Here is a 17,718-nt window from a genome sequence, read left to right on the forward strand (position 1 = left end):
TGGGGGATTGGACCGTTTTACCCCTCAAAATGCAAAATACCTTAGTTTTTAGACCATTTTACCCTTCCTTGTACTGATACCACCGCTACATTATTGGTAACATATCGGTATTGGGCACCAGCAATACCGAAATATATCGACTAATATGGCAGTGGATCCGATATCATACATTGAACCGTGCTTCAAAGCTTGATTAGCTAGTAAATGAGTCCCAATCCGGCTCAGCAAAGCACTATATTCCAAGTCAAGAAAATAAACTAATTTTTGGTTTGACACCCCTAAAACATGGGTTTGACAATTAATCCCACCATGAACTTTGTCCTGTTGTTTTAAGTGGAAATCTAAATAAAATCTTACCAAAGCCAGGTCCAAAACTGGTTCAACCAGTTCAATGTTTTGGTGGGAAGCTTAAAAAACTGTTAAATGAACTGCCCCCGGTCTGGTTTGTCTTTTCAAACAAAAAAGGAAGAAAGTACTAACGGTTAAAATGCTTAGGATAATCACCAGCTCTTCCAGTCCTCATTTCCGACCTCCTTCGTCCCTTTCTCTTCTTCTTTAGCTGTTTTTTGTTCTGTTTTGGTTCGAGAGAATGTCTGTACACCTCTTCTTCACCTCATTTTCTGTGCTCGAAACCCAGATACAACTCACCAAATGGCATCTTTGAAAGAATTACTAGCAGAAGAAGGAACCAGACATGCGGAATATCACAAGAATCGAAGGCAGGTGAAGTCGAGAGATCGAATTGCAACTGCAGATTCAATAGTATTGCCAATTTACATCTGCCATGATCGAAAGAGCTTCGATTTCTCAACTCAAAAGACTGAGAAGACCCCTGCACGAAATGGGTCCTCTGCTTTATCTTCGGAAAGAGAGGATTCCAAGTCAAAGAGATCGAATTCCAAGTCATTCAAGAAAGAAGGTTTGCGGAACGATGAGCCTGCAATCGATGAGGCTGCCATCCGTGCTGTAATATCAATTCTCACCGGGTACATAGGGCGATTTAGTAAGGATCAAAATTTTCGTGAAACACTGCGGGCAAAGTGCTATTCCTGTTTGGTGATGAGAAAGGAGGGATTGGATGATGGGGTGCTAGCAAACATAGAACTGGGAATCAGAAGTGTTGAGAAAGTAGCAGAGAATCACGAGACAACGAGGGAATTGAAAATTAAGTCTTTGCAGAATCCGAAACGGTTGTTGAGCTCCGTTGCCTCCTTGAGTTCTCGAAACCCAAAGAATGCTTCACATCTCTCAGCTTGTGCAGAGCTCTACCTTTCTATTGTGTACAAGATGGAGAAGAATGACCGTGTATCAACAAGGCATCTTCTACATGTCTTCTCCGACTCGCCATTTCTCGCTAGAACACACTTACTTCCTGACCTCTGGGAGCATTTCTTTCTGCCTCACCTTCTTCATCTTAAGATATGGTACGGTAAAGAAGCTGAACTAGTCTCGAGCTCGGATTTGCATAAGAGAGAAAGAAGGATGAAGGCTTTAAGCAAGGACTACAATGACCAAATGGATATGGGTACTTCTCAGTTTGCTCTTTACTACAAGGAGTGGCTTAAAGTTGGGGCTAAAGCTCCTCCCATCCCTTCTGTGCCTCTACCATCAAGATCAAATTATGGACTTTCGGGGAAAAAAGTATCGATGTCCTCCCTTAGTCTGCGGTCTCCCATCAATGAGAACTTGTAAGTCAGATAGTACTGTCAAATTATTTCTTAAATTGCTAATAACATTTAATGTTGATTTTTTTTGAGAATATCATGGGGAACTGACTTATTGCCTTGTGATATACTCAAACATCTGAAGGTATCAATCAGTCTTTGGTCGAACCCATGAGCGGAAATCCTTGGAACTTGAAGATAGTACAAATGGATACCTAAATGATGCAGTGGCTTTGGCAAAGGAGGAAAGAGCGTTTAGTGATGAGGACAATTTCAGGCTGAGCAGCTCTGCTCATGTGGGTAACTTCTCCCTCCCTCTAAATTGATAGCACTTAAATGAGAAAAAAATATATATTCTGTCAGTATTTTCACAAATTTTCTGTTATCTTCCTAACGTTGACAGAGTGCCGAGGGAGGTGATCAAAGATCATTGATCAAAAACTGCAAAAAGGCAAAAGCAGAGCTGCCACTGGACCGGACCAAGAAAACAGACTATTTTCGGTTATTGTCATGCCGAAATGAAACAGCAACAAGTTTGCTTCAAGGAAGTAATATGTTCAAGAATGAGACGATCTACAAGGAAACAAATTCTCATCTTCCTCCAAGTAATCTCAGTACTGCAATTTCCACCATTTGCACTTCAGATAGCCTTAGTGACTGTGAGATTGCAATCCGTGTACTTGCCAAAGCTTGGTTGGACTCAAATGGGAATCTGGCAACTAAGACTAAATTGTCTAAAGCACCTTTGATTGAGGGACTGCTTGAGGTCTTGTTTACTTCAGAAGACGATGAGATTCTAGAATTAACAATCTCAATTTTAGCAGAATTGGCAGCAAGGAATGAGATGAACAGTCAGATAATACTAAATTCAGACCCACAACTTGAAATCTTCTTGAGACTTCTAAGAAGTACTAGTCTATTTCTGAAGGCATCTGTGCTGCTTTACTTACTCAAGCCAAAAGCAAAACAGATGCTATCAATTGAATGGGTCCCACTAGTCCTCCGGGTGTTGGAGTTTGGGGACCAGTTGCAGGCCTTGTTCTCCATTCGCTGCAATCCTCAAGAGGCAGCTTTCTACTTGCTAGGCCAACTTCTTACAGGTTTTGATGAGGACAAAAATGTAGAGAATGCTACGGAAGTTGTTTCCCTTGGAGGTCTGAGCTTACTGATCCAAAGACTTGAAAAAGGCGATACACTTGGTAGGATGAATGCTGCTTCTATGATATCCTGTTGCATCCAAGCCGATGGAAGTTGTAGACACTATTTAGCCAACAGCATAAACAAGTCATGTATTCTTGAACTTCTTGTACTTGGAAACCGAAACAGGTCCAGGAACAGCGAGTGTGTGCTGTCTTTACTAGTCGAGTTGGTCTGCCTTCATAGGTATGTTCTTGCTTACAAGTTACAACTTTGGGGTATTTTTCAGAGGTTAATTTCATGTCTGATAAACTTTGTAAACCTTACCAGAAGAACCCAGGTCAACAAGTTCTTAAATGGATTGAAGAATGAAGGCGGCATTTTGAACATAATGCACATATTGTTAGTCTACCTCCAGCAGGCTCCACTTGAACAACGCCCATTGGTAGCAGCCATTTTATTACAACTTGATCTTCTGGTATTCTTCGCAAGCTGCTATAGCTGTCTCTTTTATCCATGATTTTATGTTTCCTCCCACCACCCATTCCATTCTTTCATTTTATTGCTGTTGCACAGAATTTCAAATAGTCTCCAATAGATAAGCAGTTTTGTTGCAGGGAGATCCTCTGCAGTACAGTGTGTATAGAGAAGAAGCAGTAGATGCCATTGTAGCATCTTTGGATTGCAAAACATGTGATAAGGTTCAAGAACAATCAGGGAGGGCTTTGTTACTTCTGGGAGGTCGTTTCTCTTACATGGGAAAGTCATCAGTCGAAACATGGCTATTGAGGCAAGCAGGCTTTGATGAGAGCTCAGAGGATTCATTCCATGGAAAGGAAATAGTTGTAGACCAATTTGTGCTATCGGTACGCTTGTTGCTTCACTAAAACCAAGAATTGGTTGATTGATATTAAAAACATACAAAAGAAACTACAAGATGAAACAGAACATTTTAAAAACTATGTATCGATGGAGGATATATCAAGTACATTAGAGTATCGAATTCTATGACCATAGCACAAAAACCTTACTTTTCCTCCTTGATCATGTTAGTCATTTTCAAATTATAGTATTGATTTCCAAAAATCATCGTATCTTCTGGATCATCTTAGAAAAAGTATTGGTCATTGCAGTCAAGTTCATCAAGATTTCAAGTAGCAGAGTTAGCTGCTGCGAAGTGTTTTGGTTAAGGATTGGCTTAAGTTAATTTCTGCAGGGAGTTGTATTTCAGTTACTGAGGGTGGGCCTTGGTGCAACGATAATGTTGCTCCATTGTGACCAAGTGGTCACGGGTTCGAATCTGGAAACAGTCTCTCTGCAAAAGCAGGGGTATGGCTGCATACATTATAAACCTCTCCAGACCCCGCAGGGATGGGAGCCTTGTGCACTGGGTGCGCTCTTTTTTTAGCTGTGTTTCAGTTACTGAATATTTATATTAGTTCTTCCCTTGGGGTGATAAAACTTAAATTTAGAATTTATTAAGTGTTGAAGGTCTCTTGGAAACTTGCCTCATCATTTACACAACCTCACAATAGGATAACGAATTAGATAGCCAAGACAAATTATATATGTTATATTAGTGGTTTTTACTTTATTCTATTTCATGACCATTCAAATCACTATGTTCTGAACTTTATATCCAGAATGAAGAGGATGAAGCCACTGAAGATTGGCAGAGGAGAACAGCAAGTGTCCTGCTCACTAGCAGCAACAAAAGATTCTTGATTGCTCTTTCAAAGTGCATATCCAATGGCATCCCAAGTTTGGCGTGGGCAAGCATGGTCACAGTGGCATGGTTGAGCAGCTTGCTCTCCTCAATTCAAGATGCAAGCTTTCAGTCCATGGCATGCTTGAGCCTTGTGCCTCGGCTGCTAGAATGTTTAAATTATGACAAAGCACTTGAGGAGAGGGTGCTTGCCTCTTTGTCATTAATGAATCTCACTAAGAATTCAGGTATGGTATCTTAGTATTTGTCCTTATTTTCAGAGGGTACCATTCAGGTCTCTTAAAAATGGAAAATCCGTCCTTGTTTAAGATTTTACCACATTGTTCACCGGTGATGTTCCCCCCTGGCACTGAAATAGATGAATTATGTCGATTAAACAAACTAGCTCCAAGATCAAGACTAGAAACTAATGGCAATGAACACTAAAATTTTCGTTATTTGACATTATCATGATCTAAAGGTGGCCATTGCAATAAAACCTTTGGATGTCTTAGTATAGCATGTAGGAAGCATATGTAAAATAGAATCTGCACTGCAGGCTTGTGAAGTCAACTTGCATTTATGTACTATCTAATTCTGAAAATGTTTGTGATTATTCTGTTCAAATTTGCAGAATGTGTCTCCATGGTCTCACGGCTGGATAAAGAGTTGATTGGCCCCCTACGGAACCTTACCCTCGTGACCTGGACAGCAGAACAGCTTCTTTCCATTGCCACAGAAAACTCTAACCATCAGTATCCTGAGCTAGTAATCATGCCACAGTAAAGTTACTTGTGGACTTGAGAATGTCAATTGCTTTGATGGCAGCTATTCTAGTGGTTTAGAATCTTGCTGCCAAGTCATGGACTATTTGTCCTCCTGTTCTTCTCGCCACCTGCCCCTCTTTTTATTGAGGTGCATTGACCACACTGGAGAAGTTAATTTTCTTGATAAACGATGTATAGGCACATATGTCTCATAACTCTATAGCAAAGGTATGGTAAAATTTCTCTCCAGTGTAAAATGAAGGTTGGTTCTGTGAGATAAATGATTTTTGCAGATGGGTATGCGTTTCCGGAGCCATATATTTTTGGCTTTGCAGGAGGCAGCAGAGGCATACCTCGTTGATCTGTTTGAGGATACAAACCTGTGTGCAATCCATTCTAAGCGTGTCACTATCATACCCAAACGATATCCAGCTTGCCCATAGGATCCATGGTGAGAGGGCTTGATGAGGGATGATTGATGACACCATTTTCATCTGGAGTTCATCCAATCATCTTCCCTTTGTTTACTGTATAACTGTTTAATGTGTTCAGAACTGCTTTTGGGCATTCTTATATGTTGGTGTAATAACAGATTAGAAGTAGAAAAGTAGTTTGTTTTCTGTAATTGATAGGTTCTCTTGGAAGGATTCTACATTAATTAGATTCCTAGTCGTGAACAAACAATTCCCTTGTAACAATTCCCTTGTGGTGTTAATTATACTTTTTGGCCATCTGCTTGTGTGTGATCTCCACCTTAATTTTAATTTTCTCCTTGTTTTTGTGTGTTGTTGCTAAAGTAAAATCAAAACCAACCCCTTTTTCCCATTTTCCCACCTTGAAATGAAGTTATGGTATCTTCTTAAGGCTTTTCAAGAATCTCATACCCAACCTTCCACATGTGCTTCATCTCAGATTTATAGTTTTGGTATTAGGCTGGGAAGGAGGCAAAATAGTAGAGGGTATTGCTGATAGAAAAGATAGCCTCAACTGCTAACTTATCTTTCCCACTTAACTTCCTTTAAAAAAAGGAAAGTCTAGATTGGAAAAAGATTTTTTTTCTCACCTTAAAAATAGGACAAATGAACAGGTGTGGAAGCTATAATTGTAAACCACGATCGAATCTATGAAGTATTGGTTTATACATTCCTCTGTCTTGACTCTAGGGATAATTTTTTGGGAAAATTACATGATTAGCTACTTTTGGGTTTTCATTTACAAAACTGTCTACCCTATGTTTGAGTTAACAAAAATAGACAAAAACAAGTTTACAAAACTAGACAACACAGTGACTCTCCTTCCTTCCTCGGCAGTTCCCCTCTGAAAAAATCTTTTTTTTTTTTTTCCTTTGTTACTTGGGGTAGCAGAGAATGGCGGTGGCTGGGACAAGGGTAGGGTTGCAGGGAACGGAGGATGCCTGGGCGAGAAAGCAATGACGGGTAAAAATGTCTAAAAAAGTAAGTGTGGGAGGGAGAGACACTATTTTGTCCAGTTTTGTAAACCTTAACTTGTTTTTGTCTATTTTTGTTAACTCAAACATAGGGTGGACAATTTTGTAAATGAAAACCCAAAAATAGCTAATCATGTAATTTTCCCTAATTTTTTTCGCCGCTGTACTTTTGAAAATGGATGTTTAAATGTCCCTCAAAAGTAAAGTAAATATATTCGAAACATATAAAATGCAGTGAATCCCACTGTGGAACAAGCGATTATTGCGAAGATTGGTGAATACAACCAATCATTTTTGTTCAATAAGATACCAAAGTGGATGATTGACTATTATAAATAATCGTAGGAAATCCTTTGATAACATTGATTCCTAGATTGGAAAGAGATTTAAGCTTCGTTTGTTTTCATGTAAAATGACAGAAAAGGAAAATTTTCCTGCAAAATAAGATTTTCCATTGTTTGCTTTAATGTAATATACAAACAAACAAAAAGCAAGAAAATTTTCATATAAATTATCATTTTCTCAAAAAAATTTACAATGAAACAAATAAGAAATAGATTGCAATTGAGATGTTTTTCATCGATTTCTTTCATATGGGTAACAGATTTTCAAGATTTTGAAGAAATAAATGCTATAGCTTTTTCATATTGACAAGCTTGTGAACCTTTTTGCAAGGGAGCTAAAACAGAGTAATGTTATTGGTACGGTTGGTGAAGGAAACATCTCTGGAATGATGCAAGTATCTACCACTGTAGGTTGGATGGAACTCAAATTCTGTAGAAAGGTAAACCCCAAACTCCTTTACTCACTTATCCAGTTTCAACCCCTACTCATCAAGTTTCAACACCCCACACCCCCCCCCCCCCCCAAATTGCTTATTGACAATAAATGCCAATACAAGGGAGGTTATATAGCTTAAGTTGAGTAGAATGGTTAGAATTACCATATCACTATTCCAAGTTGAATAGAATGGTAGAGTCATCAGACACTGCCATTGGCCGACCTAGTGTGACATGAATTAGGGAAAAGTTTCTCTAAGCAACTGGTGTAGCGTACACTAGCACCTCTGTGTCTTGTCTCTCTCCTCCTCACATGAAATGACTTCGTTGCCCTCCAATGTATGATACCATTTTACACCACCACATTAGTACACTCCTCTATGCCGCTTGCTCAAAGAACCCTGCACCTATAAATCAATACTAATGAGAAGGTTGGTTGACTTAATTAGTGCCAACCAATCCTGATACTTGTTCCTTGCGGATCTGTTGAGTCGATCACTTTATAGATCCATGAACAGTCGAAAGGCTTTTTTGTTCTGCTCATATGAACGAATGCTCAAGTTAAAAACTGTAATATTGTCCAAAGGCAGACTATTACAGTGCCACCCCTTGAGTATAAATTCATTAAGGTAGTGAGATGGCTAATGGTGCTGGATTGAGATGGGTTGAGCAATAAGGTTAAGTCCAGGATCTCAAACCAGAGCTTGAATAATTTACTTTCTGATTCAAATCTAAGAGTATAGCATCTCATAAAACCAGAAGTATCACAAGGGTGGATCTGAAGACAGGGATCATAATCAGCAAAATCAGAACATAAGACTGTTTGGTATGCATTCTCAAAATATATTCTGGGTCTAAAATGTCTTTTGAAACGAGAAAATAGAGAATAATCAGATTTCAAAAATGTTCTAAACCAAAAATCTATCTGGAGAGTGCATACCAAATACAACTATAATGTGTCTATCTCTTGGATTAGTAACCCAGACAAGAACGACTGATTTGGTCAAGAGTGTGTGAATGCCAAGAGCAAGAGTGAAAATTAATTTTAAGCCTGTCTTTGGTATTCATTCTCGAAATAGAATCTAGCATGCACAATCTCTTGACTCTTGATTCATATCAGTCATTCTTGTCCAGGTGATGAGTCCAAGTAATAGACACACATTACGACTGTGTTAGATATGCATTCTGGGAATAGATTATGGGTTTAGAATGTATTATGAAACCTGATTCAACCTGATTATTCTCTATTTTCTCACTTCAAAATCTATTCCTAGACTATGCATACCAAAGATGGCCTAAATCTAGCTCGACAGTTGCCTTGGAGAATCTCCTTTCTGTTTATTTAAGATCAGATCTATTAGTAGTCATTTTCTAAAACAAGAGAGACAAGGACTATATATATTTGAAATAATTAAGCTAAAGGAAATTATTTTCTACCATATAGAATGCAAGATGAGAAATTCTGATAGAACATGGAGGGGGGGGGGAAACGCTAGAAATATGAGCCCAAACTAGCAGAAGGTTATTAAACACAACTGGTTAAGATCCAGAGAAACAGAAAAACCATCTGTTTCAATATCAAAGAAGAAAAAGCAAGCATTACTTTCTTAAATCATAAACATAACCTGTTTGATTACTCAAAAACTCGTCAACCTTCAAAATCAAAGCAAACACCACAAACCACTGACATGAAGTCTCAATTTACGACCAACAGAAACTTAGACTCTAAAACCATCACACTCAGAACCTTAAAGACGATGCCAAGGACAATAGGAAACACAACAGTAAACTAGAACCTTGTAGATTCGGACTTGAATATTTTAGATTCACGCACAAACTCCTCAACTATGCATGGCTGTATAGATAAGGAGATTGAACCTGACTAGCAGACTGCAACCATTTGTGGGGCTTCAACTGAAGAACATAGTGTCCACAAGATCATTATGCAGCTTGAAGTTGCTTGGATTAAAAGGCGGCACATTTGATGAAGATGTTGATGATGATGATGAAGCAAAATCAGCCTCCCAAGCCTCGTAGTACTGTCGCACCCTATATGCCAAATTATCAGCATAGTATGCAGGTGGGACCAACGACACAGGTTTTGTGCAACGGGCATAGGTGTAGCATAAGTTGTTTATGATGTGCTGCAACTCATCTGAACTGAACTTGTGATCATCCCACAAGCAATAGTAGTGAGTGGGTTTGCTTGTCCCCAAGAGTCCATTGTGGCTACAAAGGTAGAAGTCAAATTCCCAATGGTGCACAATAGTTGTATCCACAACTGTCCCTGGAAAAACATTGCCACCACGAGCCCCGTTTTTGTCACCGTCTGGGAATAGGCGAGTTTGGTGCCGCTTCTGTGCAGTCACAAGTGTAATGGTCGGGGAGTACCCATCATGCTCAATTGCCTTTTTGAGATCCATTAACTCTTCATTGAGTACCATATCAAACTGGCTGTCACTGACCCCATCACGGAATACTATGATTTTCTTTGGCTTGGCTTTGTTGAGCTCAGCATATTTGTTGATAAGCTCTAAACACATCTCCCCGAAATCTTGGATCTTCTCTGCGCGATGCTTTTGAAGACGGTACTGTGCTGCATATTTGTTTGCAGCTGGCCAATTTACAGTGGCAACAACAGCTGCAGCAGAGGGGCTAGATGGATCTCCTGCGCTCGGATGATTGACATCAGCCCCAATAAACATCACATGCTCATTGCCCTCAAGACGGGGAAGCCGGTCAAAGAGCTCAAAGTTGCTGCCTCCTAGCTTTGCATTGATCTTAAGAGCAAGGTTTGACAAGTACTGATCTTTACCCGCATTGCAATGGTTGCTCAAACAGCACTGTGTCACAATGCCAATCTGCGTCTCACAGATCCACTTTAGAGCCTTATAACCAGGATGTTTGCCTGTCATTGGACAGATGAGAATCTGCAACTGCTGTTTTGCCCTGTTATATACATGATTAAGGAGCTTACGAAGCTTGTCAGTATCAGAGAGCACATACATGTCAGCTTGTTCAATGAAGAGAGGTTCTTCCATGCGTATTCCTAGTGTATTGCATTTAGTCATTAATGGTGGTATGAATCTATCATAGTTCACCCTGAACTTCCGATCAGCCGAAGTAAAATCAAGGATCGCCCATCTTTCAATGTACTTCCCTTCCAATACAGAACTATCAACAAGGTTCCACTGGCGATCTTCCCTATTGAGAGTGAATTTACAAGCTCTGCCACTGGTGTCACCAAGTTTTAGAATCGGTGCTCTGATCACACGGCCAGTCACCTGTGTCATTTCTGTGCTCGCTCTAATTCCAAAGTTGCGCACTATGTCTCCTCTGTTTTAAAAAATAAAAATAAAAATCAATCAGCATAGCCTTATATTTTGAACAAAAAAAACAACAATGAATTTTCAAACAAATTAAAAAATGGAAAGAGCTAAAAGTTCCTAAAGAAGAAAACAATCAGCAAATCAAGAATCAAGAAGTATATAAAATATATGTACTACTAAAAGGCATAACATTCTGAAAAATTCCAGAGGCCAACATTTAGTAAATAACAAAAAAAAGTTAGTTCACAACATATATGATCTACCACCATAATGAAATCAGATGGCCAAACCTCAGATTCATAATACTCGAAGCATTACTATTTAAAGGATCCCTCCACAAAATCTACTTTTATGGTTTGGTGTTGAGATACTCGTCCCATAAAATTAATTTTTGTCATAAGAGACATTCTAAATGGGATATTAGAATTGTTATATGTTGCTGAGTCCAATTGACTATGGCCCAAAAACCAACATCCAATAATTGCAACAACAAGAAGCACAGCTAATAAAACCACGGGACTATTTTGTTGTAGTTATACATACCTGAGAGGCCCATCGTTTGCTTGGACAATTTCAAGTATGGCATTCCTTCTTACAAAAGGCTTTGCCAAGGACATGTCCTTCAATTTTGTTGCTCCATACCTGTCCAGCAGATCCTTTGGATACCTCTGTCCTTCTATCAACACACAGAACTCCATAGGTACAGCATTTGACCTATCACCCTTTCCCAAATCCAAGCAAGGGAGATTTTTGAATTTGATCTCCTTGTTGTATCTGTCCCTGAAATAATTCACCAGCCTAACTTCCTGAGGTGGATTAACACCATCCCGGTCCTCCATTGTGAAAGTCAGGTTATTCGCAGTTTGACCTGTTAGTCCCTTGACTGTGTACTTCTGCTTGGTTTCCCTGTGCGTCACCATCACTTTCAATGCTTTCACGGCCTTTTCAAGATCACGCCTCAGTTGCTTATCTTGTCTCAGCTGACTTTCAAGATGATCAGTTTGCATCTGATAATACTCAGAGAGAAATTCTAGCACAGGGATTGGCCTCCGAAATGGTAAAACAGAGTAGTCCACACATAAGGCTAGTCCCTGTGAAGTGGGCTTCAAGCTCTGTTGGAAGCCCCTGCAGGCTACAATGCCACCACCAAGATCATCATCTCTGTTGTATCTCATGGAATAAAATCCCTGGCCAACTTGGACGCGATGCTGCTTCGGGTTCTCTTTCATGACAAGATCCATCGCTTGCAATATTGCACGAAGGTTATGTGGGAGAGTGCCATTGAAGAAGTCTTCTAAGCTTCTAAGCTCTAGCTCCTTCACTAACTCTATAGTGAAACTATAGGATTTAACAACCTTCCCCTTGGGTATATCCACCTTAAATTTCCCTATAGGTAGTTTTACTGTACTAAAAATGATCTTTCCCCCATCATAAGCAGTCATGGATAGAGGAAACTGTGCCGGATCATCAGAGAACATTTTATTCTTCACAGAACGTATTTCTGAATTTGAAACTCGAGGAGGAGCACCAGATGACATCTCTGGCACAACATCAATGTTGTATTGAAACATAGTCATTTGGGGATTGTAAGTGATGAGAAAATGATTAGCACGAAGGCGAACTTCTTGGATGCAAGATTTTCCTCCATTATCAGGTCGTCTTATTGGGACAATATTCCCAGACTCATGAGGAGGTGATGGTGCACGGGAACGTGAAATCTCTAGAGATCTTAGTCCTGAAATTGGTGCATCTGTAGAATAAGGACAAAACAGAAACATTGACAGCGTTTATAATCAATCTGCTATAACTTAAAAGTATTAGCGGGAAGGGAAATAACCATAATTTTGCCTTAATTTCTCAAAAATCAAAACCCCTTCCAATAACATATTAGGAAAACCAAACAATCAAGCCGAAAAATAGAAATACTTGCTTACCATAAATAGAACCACTAGGACCATGATCCGGATTCGAAGCTACTCGACCACGTCCAGAACCAGAACCACCGCCTCCACTCCAAGCCCCTTTACCACTCCCCTCTCCTTCTACCGATCGTCGACCACGTCCAGAACCAGAACCACCGCCTCCACTCCAAGCCCCTTTACCACTCCCCTCTCCCTCTACCGATCCTCGACCACGTCCAGAACCAGAACCTCCGCCTCCACTCCAAGCCCCTTTGCCACTCCCCTCCCCCTCTACCGTTTGCACCCAAGCCGAAGCCGGCCTAGTGGGACCCTGACTCGAACCAGGTCCTTGCCTGAAACCCCGATCCTGGGCGGAAATCGGAGCTCTCGATTCGCTCGATTGACCCTGATACGAACTGGGTGCTTGTCCGAAATCTGGATCCTGGCCGGAAACCGGTCTATATCCCCTCTGCTGACCAGGGAAACTCTGGTAGTTAGAAGGATTCGAAGGATCACCGTGATGTTGATCACGGTTTTGTCCTCTACCTCCCCCTCTCCCTCTCCCTCCACCCCCTCTAGGGGCCCTTCCTCCTCCTTCTCCTCCTCCTCCTCCTCTCCCTCTTCCTCTCCCTCTCCCTCTCCCGTAGTTCTCCATTGAAGCACAGAAGTATAGTTATCGCGCCAAAACACGGAAATCAAAAGACTCGAAGCTGTTGGTAGTGTTGGTGGAACGATTGGGAGTGAGGGGTTTTTATACAAATAAAAATTGTAAAATTAGGAAATCACCCTTGACTCCTTGAGCTTGTAGAACACGCATTCCATATTTCCAATTTTCCATACTTACGGACTTTTTACTTTTTAGCAGGTAACTGCCGGGAAACTGATAGGTACGGAGTTAGTGAGTGAGTGGGACTATCGTGGTTTTGAACAAGATTGGTTGTGTACTTGTGTTGCTCCTCGTTACTTTTGGACTGTTGGATAGGATTCCAAGAGTGAAAAGATTTTTAATCAAAAAAAAAAAAATCTGGATTTTGCTGGAAATGATTCCAATCAGAAGGTTGTGGTATGAGCGTGACGATCATGGTTGTGGGTCCCATCTAAGGTGACTGAATTCCAACGGGACTCCAGCTGACAGAACTTTCCAGAAGTCATTGGAGAAATCTACTTACTTACTTTGTTGTGTTGTAAGGACTCCTCAGGACCATTGGATCAGATTGTGAGACTGAAAAGATTGTGATTGGATAATTGCTTACTATTTGGGCTGCTTATGATGTGCTTTCGGGGCTAATCCTCACGTAACAGGAAAGTGGGAGTAAAAAGATTTCAATCAGACGGTGGTGATTATGAGGATGGCTATATAGTCTATAGGGGTGGTTGGGCCCTACCTTTAGATAGACTCCAATTGACCAACCACATGAGAGGAACTTTCCAGAGGACACTGACTGGAGAAATCCTTCAGAGCTAAGCCATCAGTCAAAATGCCAATGTTTACGATTGCGACGTAAAACGGATTTGAAGAGTTTTTGACTTAAAAAAAAGAGAGGAATGAGACAATCAAGAGAAAGAAAATAATTTAAAAGAATAGATTTTGTACGGATAGGTCCCCAAACAAGTATACGTGAGAAAAACTGCCATGTGGATAATTGTGGGAAGATTGTTAGCCTTTGCTGGCCCCTTAGTTTCGTCAGATTTATTTTGGGTAATCTGAAACATTATCGGAGTATAGCTTCAATATGGGGTGGGGCCCATATTGACACGTTCTCTTTTACTTATGCATGGATGATATCATTTTATTTACCAAAAAAAAAAAAAAAAAAAGATGATACCATTTTTGCACCATCGTTTGTGTGACACGCAAATTTCTCCTCATATTGGCATCATGGAAAACACTCTCTATTATTATATAAAAACCTCGAATAAGGATCTAATGTGTGATTGGTGTAAATAACAATTGATAATGTAGTTGTTATAGAATGTTATTCCCAAAATAATTTCAAAAAAATAATAATTCAGTTTCTCCTTTTATTCAAAAGGGATGAGATAATTTGAATATTTTAATTTGTTAATTTTAAAATTATTTTTTTGTCCTTCTATTTAAATTTACATAAACAAAGGCTATTGTGTGGTTCTTGTACCTAGACACAAGAAGGGTGAAATGATCATCCCACCCCCTATGAAATAAAAAAAAAAAAAAATCTCACTCATGTTGGATGCCCCTGCACATGCTCTCATTGGCACCTACACTGGTGTAGGGGTCATGCAGCCTAGCAGTGATCCCCCTCCCAAATCTATAATATTACTCTCAATTTTATTTGTTTTTGTTTTGTCATCCCTGTTGTATTGATAGTGAGGTGTGATTTTTCGTTGAATTTTTGAAAGTTAAAAGAGTAAAGTCCAAGTCAATTTGAATCAAAATTTTTTATGGAGAAAAGATCAATGTGGGGTGTACTGCCCACACCCAGACATTGAGGGGGCGAAATGATCACCTCCCATGATACCAACCTGCATGCTCTCATTGCTCCCCTATAGAAAACACAGACCCATTTCTTATATAATCTATGGAAGAGGGTTCTCTATGCAAGTAGCATGGAGGAGCCCACCAATAACGTGCATCAAAATGGCATCCAACATTGGAGGTGCGCAAAGTTATTTCTTTTAAGAAGGAGAGTAACAATCGAGTATCTCTCATGTTCTCTTCCTCTCTAGTGCAGGCTGGTATAGACTGGCATTCATATTTCCCACATGTGATATAGCTAGGCATTTGGACAATATTTGGTTACCTTGTTTACATCAATCAATCTTATCACCATCTTCACTTTCCTTGTGTAATGACTGAGTTTCCTTTTCTTTGGATCTCAATCTCTCTATATATGTAACTCTCTGGAGTGTAATCTGTACTTATCAATAGAATTTGATCTTACCAAAAAAAAATTCTCTTTATTGTAATGGAATAATGGAAAACTAATGAATTCAATCACAAGTATCAACATGGTATCAAGAGCCACTAGTGTTGAAATAAGAAGAAAAAGAAAATGGAGCAAGGAGGCAGAGAAGAGGATTCTCAAGGCTTTCCTTTGTACAACTCTGATGCCATAAAGACAATTTTGGTTGTCAATGTTTTCCCTCCATCCCTACAATCGTCATAAAATATATTTTCGCTCTTCTTCCCACGTTTTCCTAGGTTAAAGCCACTCCCACACTGGATATCATTGTATAAATCCCCTTATTTCAGCAGGGACTAGGCAGTAATTTTGTGTGCTTCTATTGTCTGGGTGGAAGAATCACACGACCAAACCAAGTTCTTTTTCCCTTAATAAAATAAAAGATGAGGGTTCTCTGAGCAAGTGGCATAGTAAAGTGCACCAATGAGGTGTGGTAAAATGGTATCGTTCATTAGAGGGCAACAAAATAATTACATGCATGGTTTTAGTGCACGATATCGAAACGGATATCAATAACCAGCAAAACCGATATGATACGATACGGTATTGGTCTGGATCAGCTGTATCGCACAAAATTACCCCTGAATCTCCTTAAAAAATTGAGTTTTCTGACCATTTTATCCCTTGCCCGTACCATGCTACCGATAAGGTATTGGTATCGATGACTAGCAAAACCGATATGTATCATCCGATATGGGCGATATGATACCAATACTTAGAACCATGATTACATGAGGAAATGAGAGAAATAGATACATAGGTGCTAACATATCTTGCCCCGGCGGCTTAGAGAACTTTTTCTCTAAAATAAATTATGTAAAGAGACGTAGGTTACACCACTTAAAGATTGCAACATTGCCCTTGTACAAATTTCTTTATATCCTTATAACATATAACAAAGGGCGCACACTGACACATTCTCTCCTATTTTAACCTTGTGGGCCTCATGTAGATCCCATATGGATGATACCATTTTCCAATCCCTCAATGGTATAATATACAGATTCCTAGCTTCTTACATTGCCCTTGCAGGAAACCCTCCCAAATTTATCAGCTATGGACATATCCTAGACACCCCACTCCTTTTCTTTTAACGGAAGCGGTAAATTTTATTTTGTAAATATAAAATTTTTCTAATGTTTATTTCAATAAAAAAAAAACAAATATTAAAACACTTTTCAACATTTAAAAGTTTACATCAAAATTTTTTTGAAGTGTTCCATGTAAAATTTTAGACTTGATTGAATTGCATGGCCCAAGAATCCAAATAGATTATTTGAAGCTATTGTTGGCATAGAAGAAAGCGGATGAAAAAACAGAGATGGTGACACGTAACTGAATACGGTGCACTTTTAAGCAAAGAAAGTAAATAAAGGGGACAAAGTAAAGAAATAATATATTCTACCAAAATAAAGAAATAATATGGATACAGAATGTCAAAAAGTTCTTATTCCCCATACGCGGTTACGCAAAGACTTTAAAGATGAAGCTTTCGAAAGTAATCCCCACCTCATCAATGCCCCCTTGACCTACTCCTAATTTCCTACTAATTAATTAATTCTACCTTCTTTCTTTACTATTGGTTTTGTATATTCACGGTATAGAAGAAGAAGGTTTGTACCTTCTAACTGACATTCTTCTTGTTGGGTGTCATTCAAATAAATTTAGGCTTTTGGCTTGGCTTTTAAGTTTAGAAGTATTTAGTATTAACAAGGTATGCACGCTTATAGAGTGATCACTCCTCTCACAATCGGGGGTCGAAATTACCGAATGCCAGCCTTATTTGATGTGGTGACCTATCTTCACCTTATGCGTCCGTGTATGAAAATCGCTTCCAAACAAAAAATAAATGTAGAGAAAGTCTCTAGTGATGGAAACCCTTAAAACATGCTATGTCATATGTTAAGAAAATTAGGATCTATTATGAATAAGCCTCAAGTTTAAGATACAAACTTGTAAAATCAAGAATTGATCGACTAGTGCTCTTTAAACTTAAATTTGTAACGAACGAAGACAATTGCTAACATAGTTAGATGGTACACTGTCA

General features: G+C 39.4%; 3 protein-coding genes across 3 annotated transcripts; 1 reads left to right on the forward strand and 2 right to left on the reverse strand.

The window, feature by feature from the left end:
• Positions 1-532: 532 nt before the first annotated feature.
• Positions 533-5,520, forward strand: LOC122651752 (putative E3 ubiquitin-protein ligase LIN-1). The gene is made up of 7 exons (XM_043845277.1): positions 533-1,688; positions 1,810-1,960; positions 2,068-3,047; positions 3,132-3,279; positions 3,419-3,667; positions 4,445-4,754; positions 5,141-5,520. The coding sequence occupies exons 1-7, from the start codon at positions 652-654 to the stop codon at positions 5,290-5,292; spliced, it is 3,027 nt and encodes a 1,008-aa protein (XP_043701212.1). The 5' UTR covers positions 533-651; the 3' UTR covers positions 5,293-5,520.
• A 3,835-nt stretch (positions 5,521-9,355) lies between these two features.
• LOC122651753 (protein argonaute 2-like) lies at positions 9,356-12,606 on the reverse strand. The gene is made up of 2 exons (XM_043845278.1): positions 11,372-12,606; positions 9,356-10,835 (listed from the first exon to the last, which is right to left on the reverse strand). Exons 1-2 carry the CDS (start codon positions 12,604-12,606, stop codon positions 9,410-9,412), a joined length of 2,661 nt encoding a protein of 886 aa, XP_043701213.1. The 3' UTR covers positions 9,356-9,409.
• Positions 12,607-12,715: 109 nt separating this feature from the next.
• On the reverse strand, positions 12,716-13,551 carry LOC122651239 (keratin, type I cytoskeletal 9-like). The gene is made up of 2 exons (XM_043844544.1): positions 13,516-13,551; positions 12,716-13,216 (listed from the first exon to the last, which is right to left on the reverse strand). The coding sequence occupies exons 1-2, from the start codon at positions 13,549-13,551 to the stop codon at positions 12,716-12,718; spliced, it is 537 nt and encodes a 178-aa protein (XP_043700479.1).
• Between the last annotated feature and the right edge of the window lie 4,167 nt (positions 13,552-17,718).

This window comes from Telopea speciosissima, chromosome 2 (genome assembly GCF_018873765.1).
Source record: "Telopea speciosissima isolate NSW1024214 ecotype Mountain lineage chromosome 2, Tspe_v1, whole genome shotgun sequence".
NCBI classification, from domain to species: Eukaryota; Viridiplantae; Streptophyta; class Magnoliopsida; order Proteales; family Proteaceae; genus Telopea; species Telopea speciosissima.